At 41.7% G+C, this 22,343-nt stretch overlaps 1 protein-coding gene across 1 annotated transcript in view; it reads left to right on the top strand.

The window, feature by feature from the left end:
• OMA1 (OMA1 zinc metallopeptidase) overlaps positions 1 to 21,986 on the top strand; it is a 91,487-nt gene extending 69,501 nt beyond the window's left edge. The window contains exon 9 of the mRNA XM_086390213.1: positions 21,828 to 21,986. Within this exon, the coding sequence (XP_086246339.1) occupies positions 21,828 to 21,845 (18 nt within the window). The 3' untranslated portion in view covers positions 21,846 to 21,986. The remainder of the gene's footprint in view (positions 1 to 21,827) is intronic.
• Positions 21,987 to 22,343: the final 357 nt, after the last annotated feature.

Here is a 22,343-nt window from a genome sequence, read left to right as displayed (position 1 = left end):
GGTGGCCTCATAGAATGAGTTTGGAAGTTTATCTTCCTCTGCAATTTTCTGGAAAAGTTTGAGTAGGGTAGGTGTTAGCTCTTCTCTAAATTTTTTGGTAGAATTCAGCTGTGAAGCCTTCTGGTCCTGGGCTTTTGTTTGCTGGAAGATTTCTGATTACAGTTTCAATTTCCGTGCTTGTGATGGGTCTGTTAAGATTTTCTATTTCTTCCAGGTTCAGTTTTGGAAAGTTATACTTTTCTAAAAATTTGTCTATTTCTTCCAAGTTGTCCATTTTATTGGCATATAGTTGCTGATAGTAGTCTCTTATGATCCTTTGTATTTCTGTGTTGTCTGTTGTGATTTCTCCTTTTTCATTTCTAATTTTGTTGATTTGATTCTTCTTCCTTTGTTTCTTGATGAATCTGGCTAATGGTTTGTCAATTTTATTTATCTTCTCAAAGAACCAGCTTTAAGCTTTGTTGATTTTTGCTGTGGTCTCCTATGTTTCTTCTTCATTTATTTCTGCCCTAATTTTTAAGATTTCTTTTCTTCTACTAACCCTGGGGTTCTTCATTTCTTCCTTTCCTAGTTGCTTTAGGTGTAGAGTTAGGTTATTTATTTGACTTTTTTCTTGTTTCTTGAGGTAAGCCTGTATTGCTATGAACCTTCCCCTTATCACTGCTTTTACAGTGTCCCATGGGTTTTGGGTTGTTGTGTTTTCATTTTCATTCGTTTCTATCCATATTTTGATTTCTTCTGTGATTTGTTGGTTATCCAGCAGTGTGTTGTTCAGCCTCCATATGTTGGAATTTTTAATAGCTTTTCTCCTGTAATTGACATCTAATCTTACTGCATTGTGGTCAGAAAAGATGCGTGGAATGATTTCAGTTTTTTTTAATTTCAAGGCTAGCTTTATGGCCCAGGATGTGATCTATCCTGGAGAAGGTTCCATGTGCACTTGAGAAAAAGGTGAAATTCATTGTTTTGGGGTGAAATGTCCTATAGATATCAATTAGGTCTAACTGGTCCATTGTATCATTTAAAGTTTGTGTTTCCTTGTTAATTTTCTGTTCAGTTGATCTATTCATAGGTGTGAGTGGGGTATTAAAATCTCCCACTATTATTGTGTTATTGTTAATTTCCCCTTTCATACTTGTTAGCATTTGCCTTACATATTGTGGTGCTCCTATGTTGGGTCATATATATTTATAATTGTTATATCTTCTTCTTGGATTGATCCTTTGCTCATTATGTAGTGTCCTTCTTTGTCTCTTTTCAGAACCTTTATTTTAAAGTCTATTTTATCTGATATGAGTATTGCTACTCCTTCTTTCTTTTGGTCTCTATTTGTGTGGAATATCTTTTTCCAGCCCTTCACTTTCAGTCTGTGTGTGTCCCTTGTTTTGAGGTGGGTCTCTTGTAGACAATATATATAGGGGTCTTGTTTTGGTATCCATTCAGCCAGTCTTTGTCTTTTGGTTGGGGCATTCAACCCATTTACATTTAAGATAATTATTGCTAAGTATGGCCCCATTGCCATTTACTTTGTTGTTTTGGGTTCGAGTTTATACACCCTTTCTGTGTTTCCTGTCTAGAGAAGATCCTTTCATATTTGTTGAAGAGCTGGTTTGGTGGTGCTGAATTCTCTCAGCTTTTGCTTGTCTGTAAAGCTTTTGATTTCTCCTTCATATTTGAATGAGATCCTTGCTGGGTACAGTAATCTGGGTTGTAGGTTTTTCTCTTTCATCGCTTTAAGTATGTCCTGCCATTCCCTTCTAGCCTGAAGTGTTTCTATTGAAAGATCAGCTGTTATCTTTATGGGAATCCCCTTGTGTGTTATTTGTTGTTTTTCCCTTGCTGTTTTAATATTTGTTCTTTGTGTTTGATCTTTTTTAATTTGATTAATATGCATCTTGGGGTGTTTCGCCTTGGGTTTATCCTGTTTGGGACTCTCTGGGTTTCTTGGACTTGGGTGACTGTTTCCTTCCCCATTTTAGGGAAGTTTTCAACTATTATCTCCTCAAGTATTTTCTCATGGTCTTTCTTTTTGTCTTCTTCTTCTGGGACTCCTATGATTCGAATGTTGAGGCATTTAACATTGTCCCAGAGGTCTCTGAGATTGTCCTCATTTCTTTTAATTCTTTTTTCTTTTTTCCTCTCTGCTTCATTTATTTCTACCATTCTATCTTCTACTTCACTTATCCTATCTTCTGCCTCTGTTATTCTACTGTTGGTTCCCTCCAGAGTGTTTTTGATCTCATTTATTGAATTATTCATTATTGACTCTGTTTTATTTCTTCTAGGTCCTTGTTATGCATTTCTTGCATCTTCTCAATCCTTGTCTCCAGGCTATTTATCTGTAACTCCGTTTTGTTTTCAAGATTTTGGATCATTTTTACTATCATTGTTCTGAATTCTTTTTCAGGTAGACTCCCTATCTCTTCCTCTTTTGTTTGGTTTGGTGGGTACTTATCCTGTTCCTTTACCTGCTGAGTATTTCTCTGCCTTTTCACAGTTTAGATTGCTGTGTTTGGGGTGGCCTTTCTGTATTCTGGCAGTTTGTGGTTCCTCTTTATTGTGGAGGTTACACGCTGTGGGTGGGTTTGGATGAGTGACTTGTCAAGGTTGCCTGGTAGGGAAGCTTGCATCGGTGTTCTGGTGGGTGGAGCTGGATTTCTTCTCTCTGGAGTGCAATGAAGTGTCCAGTAGTGAGTTTTGAGATGTCTATGGGTTTGGTGTGACTTTGGGCAGCCTGTATATTGAAGCTCAGGGCTATGTTCCTGCATTGCTGGAGAATTTTCCTGGTATGTCTTGCTCTGGAACTTGTTGGCTCTTGGGTGGTGCTTGGTTTCAGTGTAGGTATGGAGGCTTTTGGATGATCTCTTATCAATTAACATTCCCTGGAGTCAGGAGTTCTTTGGTGTTCTCAGATTTTGGACTTCAGCCTCCTGCCTCTGGTTTTCAGTCTTATTCTTATAGTAGCCTTAAGACTTCGCCATCTATACAGCACCAATGATGAAACATCTAGGTTAATGATGAAAAGCTTCTCCACAGTGAGGGACACCTGGAGAGGTTCACAGAGTTACATGGAGAAGAGAAGAGGGAGGAGGGAGATAGAAGTGACCAGGAGAAGAAGAGGGGGAATCAAAAGGGGAGAGAGCAAGCTAGCCAGTAATCAATTCCCTATGTGCTCTCCACAGTCTGTACCCCTCAGACAGGTTCACAGAGTTACACAGAGAAGAGAAGAGGAATGAAGGAGACAGAGGCGACCAGGAGGAGAAAAGGGGGAATCAAAAGGAGAGAGACAGATCCAGCCAGTAATCAGTTCCCTAAGTGTTCTCCACAGTCCAGAACACACAAAGAAATTCACAGAGTATGCTAAGAAGAGAAGGGGGAGGGAGGAGATAGAGGCGACCTGGTGGAGAAAAAGGAGAGTCAAAAGGGGGAGAGGGCAATCAAGCCAGTAATCACACTCCCAAGTTAAAATGGGTACTGAAGATTGGGTTCTTAAAGGTACAAAATTGATAACAAATACTAAAAAGCAAAGATTAAAAATCTAGAGTAGTGGTTAGACTCTCAAAAATACAATATTAAAAAAAACCCAAAGTCACAAAAATTATAAAATATATATATATGAAGTTTGCTTTAAAAATAGGGTCTTTTTTTTTTTTTTTGCAAGTTAATAGAACCTTATAAAAATGAAAATTAAAGGAGTAAAAGAGGACTTAAAAATTTTTTTTTTCATTTTTTAAAATTTAAAAAGTGATAATAGTAAACAGCTCTGGAGCTGTTGCAGGTAGTGTGTGGTCAGTTCAGTTTCAGATATTTCCTTGATCTGGCTTATACTTCCCAAGATCTATAGGCCCCTTCCAATGTAGTCGGTGCTAACTAGAGGTTTTAATCTGTTGCACCTGTCATTTCCAAAGTGATTCCCTCTGTTTATTTTAGCTTCTTCTGTTTGCTGGTCTCTTCAGTGTCTAATTTCTGCCCTGACACAAGGGGGCAAAGGTGGTCACTTAGGCTCACTTGTGCAGTCATGCTGTGGGGAGGGAGAAACACTGCAAACAAACATCACTGGCGTGTGTGGGCAGTGCTCACAGTGCCTGGGCCACACTGGGTTTGCTCCCGCTCATGGTGCATGCGCTTTCCCAGTCTACACTTCTCAGGCTCTAGGTTGCTCTGCCAGGAACTGTCAGAGGTGGGCCCTGGGTTGTACGCACTTCCCAGGTCTAAGCTGCTCAGGTTCAGGTTCTTGGGTACTCCACAAAGGCGCAGACTCGGTTGGGTCTGCATTTTGTGCCCTTCCCAGGTCTGAGCAGCTCAGGTGACCAGGTGGTTGGCGAGCCAGTCTCCCCAGGTGGGGTGGGGCGTCTTATCACCTCCCTGACCCCAGCAGCTCGGTTTCCTGGGTGGCAGCGGGTGCGCCCATCTCAGGTGTGCTGTGCGTCTCCTGGGGAGCTGATCTCTGGTGGCGACCGTCCTGGCAGATGTCAACCACCCAGAATCCCAAGAAGTCTTGGTTAGCAACTGGGAGCCTGCTTGCAGTTTGTTAGAAGATGCTGTCTCTGGGGCTGAGATTGCCCCTTTCTGGCTCTGGCTGCCCCCTCCTGCCTCCATGTCTCCAGTGGGGGATGGGCCAGTCCGCAGCCAGCTAGCTCTCCTCTGTTATTCGCTCAGTCCTTTGTTCTGTGAGCGGGCCTGGCAGTGCCTTAGGTTAGGGTTTTTTGCAAGATAGTTCTCTCTCTCTCTCTCTCTTTTTTCTCTCTCTCTGGCTATCCCACAGTTTGGGTTGCTATCTCACATTAGTTCCCTCAGATTGCCCTCAGAGCATTCAGGCTCAGTCCTTACCCTAAACAATGTAGCCCATGCCTCCCTGTTCAGTCCCTGCTTGGCGGATGTGAGCACTGGGAGTTGCCATTAGGCATGTAATCTGTGGGTTTTATTTATTTATTTTTCCTCCCAGTTATGTTGCCGTGGGAAAACTCAGTAGTGGCCACAGGACTGGAAAAGGTCAGTTTTCATTCCAATCCCAAAGAAAGGCAATACCAAAGAATGCTCAAACTACTGCACAATTGCACTCAATTCACATGCTAGTAAAGTAATGCTCAAAATTCTCCAAGCCAGGCTTCAGCAATACGTGAACCGTGAACTTCCTGATGTTCAAGCTGGTTTTAGAAAAGGCAGAGGAACCAGAGATCAAATTGCCAACATCCGCTGGATCATCAAAAAAGCAAGAGAGCTCCAGAAAAACATCTATTTCTGATTTATTGACTATGCCAAAGGCTTTGACTATGTGGATCACAATAAACTGTGGAAAATTCTTCAAGAGATGGGAATAGCAGACCACCTGACCTGCCTCTTGAGAAACCTATATGCAGGTCAGGAAGTAACAGTTAGAACAGGACATGGAACAACAGACTGGTTCCAAATAGGAAAAGGAGTATGTCAAGGCTGTATACTGTCACCCTGCTTATTTAACTTATATGCAGAGTACATCATGAGAAACGCTGGGCTGGAAGAAGCACAAGCTGGAATCAAGATTGTCGGGAGAAATATCAATCACCTCAGATATGCAGATAACACCACCCTTATGGCAGAAAGTGAAGAGGAACTCAAAAGCCTCTTCTGTGGCGGATTCATTTTGATATTTGGCAAAACTAATACAATTATGTAAAGTTTAAAAATAAAATAAAATTAAAAAAAAAAAACACAAAGTACCTCATATTAAAAAAAAAACAAAAGCCTCTTGATGAAAGTGAAAGTGGAGAGTGAAAAAGTTGGCTTAAAGCTCAACATTCAGAAAATGAAGATCATGGCATCTGGTCCCATCACTTCATGGCAAATGGATGGGGAAACAGTGGAAACAGTGTCAGACTTTATTTTTCTGGGCTCCAAAATCACTGCAGATGGTGACTGCAGCCATGAAATTAAAAGACGCTTACTCCTTGGAGGGAAAGTTATGACCAACCTAGATAGCATATTCAAAAGCAGAGACATTACTTTGCCAACAAGGGTCCGTCTAGTCAAGGCCATGGTTTTTCCAGTGGTCATGTATGGATGTGGGAGTTGGACTGTGAAGAAAGCTGAGCACCAAAGAATAGATGCTTTTGAACTGTGGTGTTGGAGAAGACTCTTGAGAGTCCCTTGGACTGCAAGGAGGTCCAACCAGTCCGTTCTAAAGGAGGTCAGCCCTGGGATTTCTTTGGAAGGAATGATGCTAAAGCTGAAACTCCAGTACTTTGGCCACCTCATGTGAAGAGTTGACTCATTGGAAAAGACTCTGATGCTGGAAAGTATTGGGGGCAGGAGGAAAAAGGGATGACAGAGGATGAGATGGCTGGATGGCATCACTGACTCAGTGGACATGAGTTTGAGTGAACTCTGGGAATTGGTGATGGACAGGGAGGCCTGACGTGCTGCGATTCATGGGGTCGCAAAGAGTCGGACACAACTGGGCGACTGAACTGAACTGAACTGAGATTCCAAAACTCCCCACAGACCTGCCAATGAGTGTTTCCTGGTGTTTGGAAACTTCTCTTTTAAGACTCCCTTCCCTGGATGGATCTTCATCTCTACCTCTTTTGTCTGTCTTTTTATCTTTTATATTTTGTCCTGCCTCCTTTTCAAAGACAATGGGCTGCCTTTCTGGGCACCTCATGTCCTCTGCCAGCATTCAGAAGTTGTTTTGTGGAATTTTCTGAGTTCAAATTTTCTTTCGATGAATTTGTGGGGGAGAAAGTGGTCTCCCCATCCTATTCCTCCGCCATCTTAGGACCACCCCTGTTTTACACATTTTACTGTGTCTTATACTTTTGATTTGGGGGGAAAACCTCTAGTGGGTGAAAAATCAGAATATCAGAACGTAAAATAATTGTTATCATCTAGAGGGTTCCAGCTGAGCCTAAACTGAATTTAAGAGTCTGGGTGGTTGCAATGAACTAGGAAATTGATGGTCTGAAATATGCAGAAATTGGTTTGCAATAGGACTGCAATTGTGTGGAGTAGGCACCTTTGACTAGAGAGTTTCCTGATCCTCATCTGTGGGCCATGAGTGATTAAGAAGAAGCTGAAGAAGCTCTTTCCATAGGCAGACACAAGTAGTGCTGTTTGAGGTCTAAGTGATCAAGTGAGAAAATGGGGAGAAGGATGTTCTCTGCAGACATGGTATGCTTCTGGTGCACTGAAGCCGTAGCAGGAAGTTGTGTCATCTGAGCTTGTTGGTGATATTATAGTCTCAGTACGTCGGGGGTTCTCAGAGAGCACAGCCAACCTGTTCTCACTGAGGTATCACAGAGACGCAGGCAGGGGCGAGATGTAGTCCCCAAGTTGATCTTTCTGGCAGCAGACATCGAAAAAGATCTGGATGAAGATGAAAGAAGCACAAGACACATCCCTAGTGATACCCAGAAATTACTATATTCCCTACATGTAGAAATAGGTTGTAAAAATGTATTATTGTTTTTGTATGATTTGTACTCCCAAACTGTGAAGTCTAGTGATGTTGAGGTTATATTAAGAGGGATATTTTTCTTATAACACATTAAATCAAATAAATAGTTTTATAGAAAATTAAAGGGAAAATAAGCTACCTTTTACCTGTGCCCATTCATCACACAACCCTGTGAAGTAGTTCTTATTACAGGCATACCTCAGAGATACTGCAGAATCGGTTCCAGACCACCACAAGAAAGTGAATATCACAGTCAAATGAGTCGCAATTGTTTTTGGCTTCCCAGTGCATATAAAACTTACGTTTATACTGTACTGTAGTCTATTACATATGCCATAACATCATGTGTAAGAAACAATGTACACACCTTAATTAAAAAATAATGCTGTGGGGACAGTGTGACACAGTCTTGCCACAAACCTTCAGTTTGTAAAAGACATGATAATGCAAAGTGCAATAAAGTGAAGCGCAGTGATATGAGGCATGCCTGTATTTTCATTTTATGATGAGAAACAGGCTTGCAGAGGTTCAATGATACACTCAGTGTCTCTCACCTAGAAGGAGCAGGGCTAGACCTGCCTGACTACAAATATGTCCACTTCCACACCCTCAGCTTTCTAAAAACTACCAAAAGGAACAAACTATTCTAGGTTGCTTGTCAGCTTCCTCATGTATGACTTTGATATCGGTAAAAAACCGCCTAAGCTTAAAATCAAGGATCACTTGTATCATCTATAAGACTGTTTTCCAGGTCCTCCTCTCAGACGTTTCTATCAGGCCTCATGTGAAAAACCTAGAATGAGGCAGGACGGAAGTGAAACCTCTCGCCCTGCCTGTGAAACTCTGTTACTTCTCACCGGGGATATGTTTGGATGCAGTTACATTTTCTTTGACAAAATATTGACCTAGTTGTTAAGAAGACCAGTCCAGAGTGTATTTATGTTTTTCGAGGCTTTGTATTTATTGCTCGGAAGGAATTCCCTCATCTGCCCACAAGACAACACTTGTAAGGCAGAGGTTTGGATTAACCATTCTCCCTTTGGTTGGTCTTTCCTCCCTTAGTGGTTGGAGTGCTGTCACTCCATGCCATGTAGCGGCATCTGGAGAAGGTCCCCTACAGGTCAACAGTAAAATGCAGTTTTAGATTTCCCTGTACATTTCCTAAGAAAATTATGTAGTGAAGACCCTAGTCTATTTGTTTTTCTTCTATTCTCACATCTAATTGTATTGTTCAGACTTCCTAGAAAACATACACAAGTTTACATCTTGTCAGAAAGAGCAGAGACAATATAGAGATGATAATTTTATAGTGTACATGAAAAAGATTTTTTTAAAAACTAGAATCAATAAATGTAAAAGAAATGTTACATTTCAGCTCAGGGTTTTAGGAGAAATTAAATAGTAATTGGAACATAATATGTGTACATATGCTTTAAGTTGTACATGGAAACGACCTCTCTATGTCCTGCATTTAGTTGCATAACTTACTTTCAGTGCTTTTTATGTGCTTGGAGGATTTAGATGCTGTTGGCTGGAAAATGATGCTGGTTAATCCAGAGCACAAATTCAATTTAATTTCTTTTATAATCCAATAGTTTTAATACTATACCCTCTAAAACTAAGCTCAAAGAAAAATGTATATTTACTGCTATATCTCTAATACCTAATCATTTTTAGCACATTTGCATTTTGATGATAATGTACAATATCATCTGGTCGAAAGATTAGAAAAAAGGAAAAGTAATGATATTTGATGAAATCTCTGCCTTTTGGTAGCCATGGGACCCTGGACAAGTCCCCTAAACCCTCTAACCCTCATTTCTTCATTTGTAAATGGAGATAGTAAATCCCACTTTATAGGTTAACATGATGATTAAGGGAAATGATGTACTGAAAGCATTTAGCACAATGTCTAGAGCTCCAAACATAATAAAAATAGCCACAATTTATTGAATTCTTACTTTGTACTAAGCACTGTGCTAAGCATTTTTCAAGCACTATTGAACCTCACTGTAACCCTCTATATGATAGATATTATATTATCCCCTATTATAGATCAGGAAACTGACGTTCAGGGGGTTAATGAAACTTGCTCAAGGTCACATGGTATATTTCTTAAGATTATTTTACTTGCAAGAACAGAAAAACCAACTCAAACTCAATCAAGAAAATTTATTGTCTCAGCCAGCAAGCCCAGAAGTGCACTAGCTCTGGACACAATTCAGTCCAAAGGATCATGATATCAGCAGAGCGATGGCTCTTTGTGATTTTTCTCAGCTCTGGCTTCTCTCTCTTCTGATGATAATCAAGATGGCTGTAGGCAGCTGCCAGGTTTACTTCACATCTAGATAGGAAGAGTGACTCACTTTGCAACTTTTGAAACAAAGCCTTCATTTCTAAGTGCGGCCTCTAAAGAGCATCCCAGAAGCAGTCACCATCACCATGGTAGAGGATGGTATTGTCCTGACTGGCAGGAGCCAAGGATGGGTACAGTCAACAGCACCCAAACAGAGCTCTATGACATGGTGGGGACATGCAACCGTAGGGTCTATTGAGTGATGAATAAAGAAACCTGTTACCTTTGCCTCTGAGCAAGTAAGGAAAAACGATCCTTTGAAGATTGGTCTGAAATGATAATCTGGACAAAAACACTGTAGCGAAATTTTATGTTGATATGATAGTGGGTTTGTGTTGAAATGTTTGCTTTTTCATTTATAATTTTTTTTTTTTTGGCCTGACCTGAATTATATCCTCAAAATCAACCTATGAGATTGGAAGGACAAGTGAGTTTTGCTCATAGGGGATAAAACTAAAGCTTGAAGGAGTTAGGCAAGTTATCCAAGTGAATGGCTGAACTGGGATCAGAAGGAAAAGATTCGTTGATTTATAATCCTGTGCTCATTCAACAGTAACACCACACTGTAACTCCACTCTCTTTGGAGAGGCAGGCCTTACCTCCATTTTTTATATCTCAAAACTGAAGCTCAAAGATACTAAGCAACTGCCCAGCACTGCTCAGCAAGTAATGGCAGAACTGAGATCCAAGCCTTCATCTTCTGATTCCAGAGTCTGTGCTCCTCATCCATTTACTACTTCAGCTGGCAAATCTCATAAAGGAAGTGGAAATGCACAGGGTTCCTTTCCTTTCACTCCTCACTTGTGAACAGCAGGGCCAATACCTTCTCTTCCCTTTCTTAAAAGCACTCATTTTAATGCTCTATGGCATGTGGTAAAAATATCTATTTTAAGCATATTCATATACATGAAGATAAAATTCCTGGTAATTGTTCTATAACATTTTTTTAAATTGAAATACACTTGATTTACAATGCTGTGTTAATTCTGCTGTACAGCAAAGAGACTCAGTTTTATATATATGTATACACACACACACATACATTCACACAAATCTTTTTTATATGCATCGCCATTATGGTTTATCTCAGGATATTGAATATAGTTCCATGTGCTATATAATAGGACCTTGCTTATCCATCCTAAGTGTAGTAGTTTGCATCTTTCAACCCCAAGTTCCTGGTCCATCCCTCCCCCATCTCCCTCCTTGGCAGCCGCAAGTCTGCTCTTTATGTCTGTGAATCTGTTTCTCTTCCATAGATTGGTTCATTTGTGTCATATTTTAGGTTCCATATATGAATGATTTCGTATGGTGTTTGTCTTTTTCTGATTTACTTCACTTAGAATGATAATCTCATTGCATCCGTGTTGCTGCAAATGGCATTATTTTGTTCTTTTTTATGTCTGAGTACTATTCATTGTATTTGTGTACCATATCTTCTTTATCCATTTGTCTGTCGATGGACATGTAGGTTGTTTCCATATCTTTGATATTGTGAATAGTGTCACTGCGAACATTGGGTTGTATGTATCTTTTCAAATTAGAGTTTTGTCTGGATATATGCCCAGTTGTGGGATTGCTGGATCATGTAGTAATTCTATTTTTAGTTTTCTGAGGAACCTCTCTACTGTTTTTCATAATGGCTGAACAAACTTAAATTCCCACCAACAGTATAGGAGGGTTCCCTTTTCTCTACACCTTCTCCAGCATCTGTATAATGTATTTTTATTGAAACCTAGAGAGTTCCTTTGGAGAAGGCAATGGCAACCCACTCCAGTGCTCTTGCCTGGAAACTCCCATGGATGGAGGAGCCTGGTAGGCTGCAGTCCATGGGGTCGTGAAGAGTCAGACACGACTGAGTGACTTCACTTTCACTTTTCACTTTCATGCATTGGAGAAGGAAATGGCAACCCACTCCAGCGTTCTTGCCTGGAGAATCCCAGGGACGGAGGAGCCTGGTAGGCTGCCGTCTGTGGGTCACACAGAGTCGGACACGACTGAAGTGACTTAGCAGCAGCAGCAGAGAGTTCCTTAATCTGTGGTAAAAACATATATATATATATATATAATTTCTCCTTTATTTATTTATTTATTTATTTCTGCTTTATTGACTATGCCAAAGCCTTTGACTGTGTGGATCACAATAAACTGTGGAAAATTCTGAAAGAGATGGGAATACCAGACCACCTGATCTGCCTCTTGAGAAATTTGTATGCAGGTCAGGAAGCAACAGTTAGAACTGGACATGGAACAACAGACTGGTTCCAAATAGGAAAAGGAGTTCGTCAAGGCTGTATATTGTCACCCTGCTTATTTAACTTATATGCAGAGTACATCATGAGAAATGCTGGACTGGAAGAAGCACAAGCTGGAATCAAGATTGCCCGGAGAAATATCAATAACCTCAGATATGCAGATGACACCACCCTTATGGCAGAAAGTGAAGAGGAACTCAAAAGCCTCTTGATGAAAGTGAAAGTGGAGAGTGAAAAAGTTGGCTTAAAGCTCAACATTCAGAAAACTAAGACCATGGCATCCGGTCCCACCACTTCATGGGAAATAGATGGGGAAACAGTGGAAACAGTGTCAGACTTTATTTTTCTGGGCTCCAAAATCACTACAGATGGTGACTGCAGCCATGAAATTAAAAGACACTTACTCCTTGGAAGGAAAGTTATGACCAACCTAGATAGCATATTCAAAAGCAGAGACATTACTTTGCCAACAAAGGTTCGTCTAGTCAGGGCTATGGTTTTTCCTGTGGTCATGTATGGATGTGAGAGTTGGACTGTGAAAAAGGCTGAGCGCCGAACAATTGATGCTTTTGAACTGTGGTGTTGGAGAAGAGTCTTGAGAGTCCCTTGGACTGCAAGGATATCCAATCAGTCCATTCTGAAGGAGATCAGCTCTGGGATTCCTTTGGAAGGAATGATGCTAAAGCTGAAACTCCCGTGCTTTTGCCTCGTCATGCGAAGAGTTGACTCATTGGAAAAGACTCTGATGCTGGGATGGATTGGGGGCAGGAGGAGAAGGGGACGATAGAGGATGAGATGGCTGGATGGCATCAATGACTCGATGGACGTGAGTGTGGGTGAACTCTGGGAGTTGGTGATGGACAGGGAGGCCTGGCGTGCTGCGATTCATGGGGTCGCAAAGAGTTGGACACGACTGAGTGACTGATCTGATCTGATATCTCATTTCACTGTGGAAATAAAGCACTATCAGGGCATCCCCACTTTACTCCTTGGCCCCCTAATTTCCATCAGAAAACCCATAGCCCTCCAAAGTAGGCCAGTGGCTCTAGCTTTTAAATCACCAAGAATTCTTTTTACATGATCTGGCTCTGTGTGCATGGATGTTTGCACCAAGTTCTCTCTGTCTTGAAGGGTTGGAATGTCTCAACCCATGACCAGGGTCTCTTGCTGCACTGGCTGCTTAGGAGCTGAGATAGTTGGGTAAGGGGCATAAGTCACAGTGTGGTTCTGCTTCCAGGTCTCAAAGTTTCTGTGATGTCATTAATGACCAATCAGGACTGCTGATCATCATGTTGATCTCTGGTGTTACCAAATTCCAGCCAAAAGAAAGATTTGTGATTTTAAGTAGTCTGTGTGGCCTAATTATATGAGAGAAAATATAAAGTTTTTAGTTAGGTTCTTTGAAAGATTCCAATAACATCTTTACAGGCCACAAGGGGCCTGGGACCTCTTCCCAGGAGGTTTACAGTCAGATTCACTTTTTTTTTCTCCAGAAGATGAAATAAAGTAAAATTAACATGTATTAACATTGACCAGTATATTAAATTATAGCCATATTTCTGTAGGTTAGGGGTGATGGACAGTCTACTGACGGTAGACAGGTCTGTTGTTCCGTATATAAGGATATATTTTTTAAGTATCATTTTTGCAGAAAGGCAAGTTGAATTTAATTTTTTCCACAACTGTTCCCCTCTGATGTTAGAATACCTTGAGAAAAATCAAGAACATGACTAATCTTATTTTTTCTTTAGGAAAATAGGATGATAACATTTTCCCTGCCTACTTCCTGCAGTTATTATGGGTTTTAAATATAGTTATGTGTCTCTGCTTTGTACTTTATCCAAAATGCTGCATGCAGTTTGGGGCTGGCTTTTTATCGTTTTGTATTTAAAACACCTACAATTTATTTTTGTATTCCAAGATATACAACCAAATTTATGCCATTATTTTTATTAAAAACTGCTTCATTTCTCTTTCAAAAAAAAAACCAAAACCAAAAAACAACACTGTATGCAGGCCAATTCTAGCATCATCTTAGTCTGGGTGATAAGTTTATTATTTAGGAGAGGTCATTTCCAAAAGGATGACCATTGCCTGATGTGATACAACCCAGAACTGATGATCATCTGTTCTTACCCAAGGGTAAGAAAAGGGAAACCTATCTGTAGCAGGTTTAGTGTGATTTATGAGCCTATAGATGTGTGTGTTTAGGCTCATGTCTGGCTCTTTACGACCCCATGGACTGTAACCCTCCAGGCTTCTCTGTCCATGGGATTTCCCAGGCAAGAATAGTGGCGTGCGCAGTCATTCCCTTCTCCAGGGGATCTTCCCGACCTAGGGATCGAACCCAGGTCTCCTGCATTGCAGGTGGATTCTTTACCACAGAGCCACCTGAGAAGCCGCATCACAGTTTTAACCCTGTCATTAATCCATACTGCAGCGGTTTCTCCCTCCCCGCTCTCTCTGTCCACTTCCTTATATGAGTTCCTGAGAGCAAGGCCAGATAAACCACCTCAGGCCTACCTACTTTACCTGGTGCCTGTGTTGGCCTTATTTTGGGGGAGACCCAAACTGGGAAGTTAGTTATCAAACACTGTTATTATTATTGAATGCCTATAACAACCCCACTTAGCAGATGACAAAACTAAAGTTCAGAGACTGGGGATTGGCCCATGGTTACACAGCAGGGCATAGTTTAAATAACCCTTGCCTCTCGGGGTTGTTATGAGGAGGTAATGAGTCAACACTTAAATATAAATGGGCTTCATAAACTGTAGTACTGGGCATGAGTGGCTTATTGTCCCTTCATAATGCCACCTCTTCTAATGATGGTGACACAAAAGTGATCATCTGATGCTCAGAGTAGCCATAAACATGCCCATATACAATAAGTAAACATCCCTCATTCAGGCCCATCATCAGGCCCCAGGGCAGCCTCGGAGCTGGAACCTATTATCTCTGATTCATACAATCTGGATCTGGAGTGACCCTAATAACCAGCCATGTAGTGGGAATTTTGACTTGGAAATCAGAGTCCAGACATAAAGTGGTTTTTACCACATGTGACAGCCCGTCCGGGAGCAGAAGTTTATTTAACAGCCAGAGCAGATGGCAGAGTCACACTCAGAGGCCTTGTCCGATACAAGGAATCTGTCAGGAGTCGAAACACGGAACATAGGCTGGGAAGGCAAACCAGTTTTGAGGGAGCCAACTCAGAAGTGCTCCAGCTTACTCTGCAGAGGACATTCAGGTTGGGTTGTTTTGGAAACCGGTCACTGGGGCTTCCCTGATGGCTCAGATGGTAAAGAATCTGCATGCAATGCAGGAGACCAGAGTTCAATCCCTGGGTTGGGAAGATCCCCTGCAACCCACTCCAGTATTCTTGCCTGGAGAATTCCACAGACAGAGGAGCCTGGTAGGCTATGGGGTTGTAAAGAGTCAGACATGACTGAGTGACTAACACTTTCACTTCACACTTCTCAGTTCACTTCAGGGCTCAGCAAGATCCAGTCACTGACAGTAAGACCAGTAAGCAGAGCAGTAATAAGAGCCACCATTGGTTAGTGGATGAATAATTAATCGCCTCTTACAAGCCAGGACCCAAAAGCACTTGACATCCAGGGGCTGATTTGATCAGTGCAGCCATTCTGTGAAGTGGATATGATCGTCTCACTTTATAGATGAATGCATGGGAATCAGAGCCTAGACAGCATGGGTGTTTTGACCCAGAGTCACAGTTTGGACTGTCCCCATCCTCCAAGCTAATGGGCTCCAGATTTAATGCCATGTGAAGGCATTCGATGAGGGTGGGTTGGCTATTTGACTGACTAGTTTATGATGAACAAAAATACAGTTTGATACATTGGAAAAGACTCTGATGCTGGGAATGATTGAAGGCAGGAGGAGAAGGGGACGACAGAGGATGAGATGGTTGGAGGGCATCACTGACTCAATGGACATGAGTTTGAGGAAGCTCTGGGAGTTGGTGATGGACAGGGAGGCCTGGCATGCTGCAGTCCATGGTGTCACAAAGAGTTGGACATGACTGAGCACCTGAACTGAACTGAACTGACAGTGTGATGTGGAGAAATGTCTTTTGAATCAGACAGACCTTAGAAAATTCCTTCACTTTCCCAGGACTGATTTCACGCCCACCAAATATTGGTGATACCTGCTTCACAGAGCAGCCAGGAGAAGGCAGTGGAGTTATGTGCAGAGGTGCCTGGCACATGGTAACTAATTACCATTGTTCTTATTCTTGTTCTTTCTCTTACCCCTCAAACATATGCCTTATAGTCCACTTACTTCCAAAGATGATTTGCAAAGGAAAGTTTGGGGCCAAAATCTGACTCTTCTTATCAGGCCTCAGATGATATAAGAGATTCTTTTGTAAGGCAGAGAATATCAAGAGACAAATACAAGAAAGGTTTTTCAACAAAGTCTTTTGTTTTCTACTCAAGATAGCATCAAGTAATATTCAGGAAATACCTGCCCTGGTTTCTCTACCCTTTGCTGATGAGTCTCTTTGAACTGTTTCAAAGGTGACAGCAGAACTGGAAAGCCTGCCTTCCCCCCAGCCCCACTGCCGTATGAAGGGCAGATAGAGGTCCCATGGTCAAGTTCAATGACCACAACTGGTCACTGACTCTATCCCTTAAAGGGAGCTGCCTGTCCCTATTTTCACTCAAGATATTGATAAGATGTTAATCCAGGCTCAATTCCTAAGTGAGACGTACAAGTAAGACAAAAAAGCTAAAGTTTTTGTAGGGTCAAATATACCAAGAACAGGAGGGGACTGCTTATGGGAGAAGATGGTATGGTGAAGACAGATGACACAGAAAGAACTATTTTACTTCTAGTAGGACCAAGGCTAGCAGTCACACAAGTTATATCCTGCACAACTCCAGAGGGCGCCATCCGCCCAGACTACAATGTGAACAACTCCCAGTAGAGTAAATGCAACAAGGCAGTCCTACCTTTAATGCTTTTATCTTTTCTGTCAAGAAGAATGATCCTCAAGGTAGAACATAATTAAGGGTGAACTGAAGTTCTAGGTGGAAGAAGAGATTGTCAGAGGGAAACTGGGTACCTTTGTTAATGTTTATCATCATAATAGGCAATAGTAAGAGTTAACAAGGAGTAAAACATGTCAGAAATTACTAAGCACTGTGCACATATCCCATTTTACCCTCAAGTGCAATATTGTTGCTGTTCAGCCAACAGCTAGCAGAGCTTCATTTTGTTTAAATGGCAATCTGCCCTGCCCAAGGAGATAAAACATGGTTGTCTAAGTCAATCATGGCAGTACTATCTCCCTCAGCTAGTGATTGGTCTAGAAGTAGGCATGTGACCAGATCTGACCAATGAGAAATAGAGACAAGTCTAATATTTTCCAGAATGGCAAATGTTTTCCACCTGATAAGAGAGAGGCCATGAAAAAGTCTGGTTGTTTTATTTTATTTTACATTTTCAATGGAAATATAGTTGCTTTACAATGTTATGTTAATTTTTGCTATACAGCAAAGTGATTCAGTTATACATTCTGAAATACATGCATACATATGTATATTCTTTCCATTATGGTTTATCTCAGGATATTGAATATAGTTCCCTGTGCTATACAGTAGATCCTTATTGTTTATCTACTTTGCTTTATTTTTAATCCTGTGTCTTCTATCCCTGCTTTGCAAGTTTTGTGTTAAGATATGATACTTGTTGCTGCTGTGGCCTTTTAATGAACTTGAGGGCAGGCCAAGAGAATCATGAAGATACTAACCTGAAGCCCAACATCACTGTGTTGCTGAGCGAGTGCCAGTGCTGCCTCCCTTGCAATTGTTTATGAAATGAAAAATTAAGTGTATTGTTTATGCCACTGTTAATTAAGTATTCTCTTGTTCAGTTGCTCAGTTGTGTCCAACTCGTTGCAACCACATGGACTGCAGTGTGCCAGGCTTCCCTGTCCTTCACCATCTGCCAGAGATTGCTCAAACTCATGTCTGTTGAGTTGGTAATGCCATTCAACCATCTCGTCCTCTGTTATCTCCTTCTCCTCCTGCCTTCAATCTTTCCCAGCATCAGGATCTTTTCCAGTGAGTTGGCTCTTCACATCAGGTGGCCATTCTCATACCTGCACCCAAATGAAATCCTACTGATAAAATATTATTGGTTGCATTTTGCAAATTAGTTAACTTTGCCAGTTCACCTAGCTAGTAAATGGAAAGTCCATACTTCAGGGCAGGTCTGCCTGAGCTTTTCACCTATGCTTTTATGCCTGCAGCAAAGTCTAAGGTCCAGGGGAATTACCTTCCTAGGGCACAAATAAGAGGAGCTCTCTTATGGACAGCTCTGGCAGGGAGGGAGCTCTTGGTTACTGGAAATATTCAGGCAAAGTCTTGTCAGACTACCATTTGTAAGGTTTGTTGGAGAGGAAAGTCTGGCTCTGAGTAGGCAGAAGTGAAGAAGTGGGACTGCAAGTGAGAGACAAATGTTCTATGTATATGTTCTGGAGTAGAACCAACTGGATCCAAAGACTAGGTAAAAATAAGTTGCAGCCTTGGCTGACTGGGCTTTCACTCTGAGCCAGTGTCTTAGGCATCTGTGCTCAAGGAATGGGTATGATGGCTCTGCTCCTGAACCACCAAGGGCAGTGGTGTGGTGACTGGTCAAGGTTAGGTCTGAGGCTACATCACGGTCCTAATTCTTCCATTTCTTACTTGCGAGCCTCAGCTTCCCCTTTTGTCAAATGTGAAGAATGAGTTTGGTACGCTTCACAGGGGCACTGTGAATATTCCATGAGATGACTGCATATGCCACAAACATTTATTGAGGACCTACTATGTCCCTCTGCTTATTTAACTTATATGCAGAGTATATCATGCAAAATGCCAGGCTGGCTGAAGCACTAGCTGGAATCAAGATTGCTGGGAGAAATACCAATAACCTCAGATACACAGATGACACCACCCTCATGGCAGAAAGCAAAGAACTAAAGAGCCTCTTGATGAAAGTGAAAGAGGAGAGTGAAAAAGCTGGTTTAAAACTCAACATTCAGAAAACTAAGATCATGGCATCTGGCCCATCACTTCATGGCAAATATATGGGGGAACAATGGAAATTGTGGCAGACTTTATAGTTTTGGGCTCCCAAATCACTATAGATGTGATTACAACCATGAAATTAAAAGACGCTTGCTCCCTGGAAGAAAAGCTATGTCCAATCTAGACAGCATATTAAAAAGCAGAGACATTACTTTGCTGACAAATGTCCATCTAGTCAAAGCTATGGTTTTTCCAGTAGTCATGTATGGATCTGAGAGTTGGACTATAAAGAAAGCTGAGCATTGAAGAATTGATGCTTTTGACCTGTGGTGTTGGAGAAGACTCTTGAGAGTCCCTTGGACTGCAAGGAGATCCAACCAGTCAATCCTAAAGGAACTCAGTCTTGAATGTTCATTGGAAGGACTGATGCTGAAGCTAAAACTCCAGTACTTTGGCCACTTGATGTGAAGAACTGACTCATTGAAAAGACCCTGATGCTGGGAAGGATTGAAGGCAGGAGGAGAAGGGCATGACAGAGGATAAGATGGTTGGATGGCATGACCAACTCAGTGGACATGAGTTTGAGCAAGCTTTGGGATTTGGTGATGGACAGGGAAGCCTGGTGTGCTGCAGTCCATGGGGTCACAAAGAGTTGGACATGACTGAGCAACTGAACTGAACTGAACTATGTGCCTAGCCTTCTGCTGAACCCTGATGTCTGTGTCAGCCATGAAGAGTTCCCCAAATTTAAAATGTTAACTATTATTCATTATTTTTAAAAAATCATCCAACTCCTCTCTCCTTCCAACCCCACCAAGGGAATAAAAAAAGGACCCCATTTATCTGTTTTGAAATAAATTGACCTCTTATCTGGGAAAGTAGAAGAAATGGCTCCAACAGACAGAGTTTCCAGCAAGACAAATCCCCCAATGGCCTCTCTCTGCCACCGCTCAATAATGGTGTTTGCTATAAATCAGAGAGCTTCTTTATCAAGTGCCTTGGAAGCTCTTGGGACTGATTTAGCCCTAGAGTGAGATTAATCACAAATGCTGCTTTAGAAAGAGTGATGGGTGTGAATAAGAAGGGTCAATGGAGACCATTTCTATTCACCCTGATTGCTATAGCTGGAGTTTGCAGAACTAGGGCTCTAAGTTTTAGCAGTTCTGTTTGAGAAAAATTGTTCCATCCAAGAATGTTGGGTGAGGAACCTAATGTTTTTTAAATCACCTACTATGTGTGCCAGGTGCTATGTTTACATCACCTCTTTTAATCCTCATAACAGCTCCATGAAATAGGTCTGGTTACCCTCATTTTTGAGACCTAGAGCAAGGTACAAAGGTCTTTGCACAAGTGACCAAGTGGCAGAGAAAAGAATAAAAACAGGTCTGTATGACTCCAAAATCTTACCCTGAAGACTCTTGGGACCTTGACTGTAGATCCCTGGCAGTAGAGCTCTATGTGGTCACCAGACAAAAATGACTTCCTGCGGCTGCTGGCCCCAGTGATGAAGTCTGAAACAGTCCTCTAGGGACCCAGCTTTCATGGCACTGTTCTGTGATGACCTTCTGAAACATCTCAATTTGTTTCTAAGATAGAGAATGAATGAACAAATGAATAAATAAGTAGGAATCTGCCTGTTCTCTGCTCATGCACAGTATGGCAGCCACAGAGGTTGTGGACCCATTCAGCACCCCATTCCAGAGAACCTGCTGTGTGGAGCTTAGCTGACTGATGCCCCAGCTGCCACACCTTCAGATCCAGTGTGACATTTCATCTGGATGGCTTCCAGCCAGTGACTGGACACAGTAGCAGTGCTAGAGCTGGACGGGGCCATTCTGGCCTCCCAGTGGGTACCTATAATGGACAACCTTTGCTTGAGGACTCCCTGTTGGCCTAGCTGAGACTTGCTTAGAGCCACGCTAGTCAGAAATCTTCCTGACTCAGTCCTCCTTCCTTCCCACTCTCCTTTCCTGTGTCAGACCTGCATTGTGGTCTGAAGGCTGTCCCTGCCTACTCCTCCTCCCCTACCCACATCACTCACCTGTGTCTCTCCAATTCATCTCTTTACATCTGATCCCATCTTGGTGTCTGCTTCTTGGAAGTCTCTAGTAGACAGAGTGACTCTATTTCCCCATTGCAAATGTTTATCACCAGGAACACAGATCAATACTGTGATATTGACATGCAATGGAATGCTACAGAGCAGTGAAAATGAATGAATTAGAGATAAAGGCCTCAATATGGATACATCTCAAAAGTACAGTATTGAGCAAAAACAACCAAAAAAGTTGCAGAGTGATACATACAGGATGTGACATTTATATAAAGTTTTAAAACATGCAGAACCAAGCAATACATCATTTGTAGATATGTGCATACATAATAAAAGTCTAAGAACACACTAGGGAGTGATTAAGCACAAACTTCCGGATTGAAGTTGCCACTGGGGAGAGAAAGAAAGAAGAATGCAGTCAGGTTTTCTGTTTTAAGCTGAGTGGTTGGTTCATGATTGCTCTTTGTACCTGTGCCTAAAGTATTCCATGATAAAAGTAACCCATATTAAATCATACTCCACAGATTACCTTTTTTGAAAATATATTAAATGACTTGAAATCGGCTCTGCTTCAGAAAATCTTGGGTCTTTGTTATCACATGTCAGCAATTGAGTCTTAGCCTATTGTGGCTTTTCCTGCCCTGAGTAGCAATTCTTTATTTTTATGCTTGTTTCTACTCTCTTTCTCTCTCAGACCCTCACTGGACCATGAACTCTAAGAAGGAAGATTTTCATCTGCTTATTTCTGAATCCCCAGTGCTGTTGACAAGCAATATGTGCTTATTATGTTTTTACTAATCAGGAGATGGAAAATTGAGGGAAGAGAGAAGGCGGGTAGAGCAGATAGTAGAACGTAAGTAACTGTTTTGAAAGTCAGGAAAGCAGAGCCTCTGCCTTTGTCTGAGCACTGCTGTATGAGGTGATAGATCTATAGAGGAGGACCTGGGGGGCCAGGTCAGACGGCCTGATGCCTGATTTCCTACTACTGTGACAGCCACTTTGTTAAATGCCTCATGTGTTTTATTTTCAGTCTTCACAACTTGGAGAGTTGAACATTACAATCCCTTTTTACAGATGAGAAAACTGAGGCTCAGCAAATTTGGGGTCACTCAGCTGCTAATTAGCAGAGCTAGGTTCACATGAAAGTCTTTCTGGTGTCAGGGGTCCACTGCGGTGCTCTGCCTCCAGGTTCTGTGTCTGTTTTATACAA

Source organism: Bos grunniens, chromosome 3 (assembly GCF_055505025.1).
Source record: "Bos grunniens cultivar Pamir isolate PY7600 chromosome 3, Bosgru_T2T1.0, whole genome shotgun sequence".
Classification (NCBI taxonomy): Eukaryota; Metazoa; Chordata; class Mammalia; order Artiodactyla; family Bovidae; genus Bos; species Bos grunniens.
The sequence above is the reverse complement of the archived record's forward strand: the minus strand, read 5'-3'. Positions and strand labels throughout refer to the sequence as shown.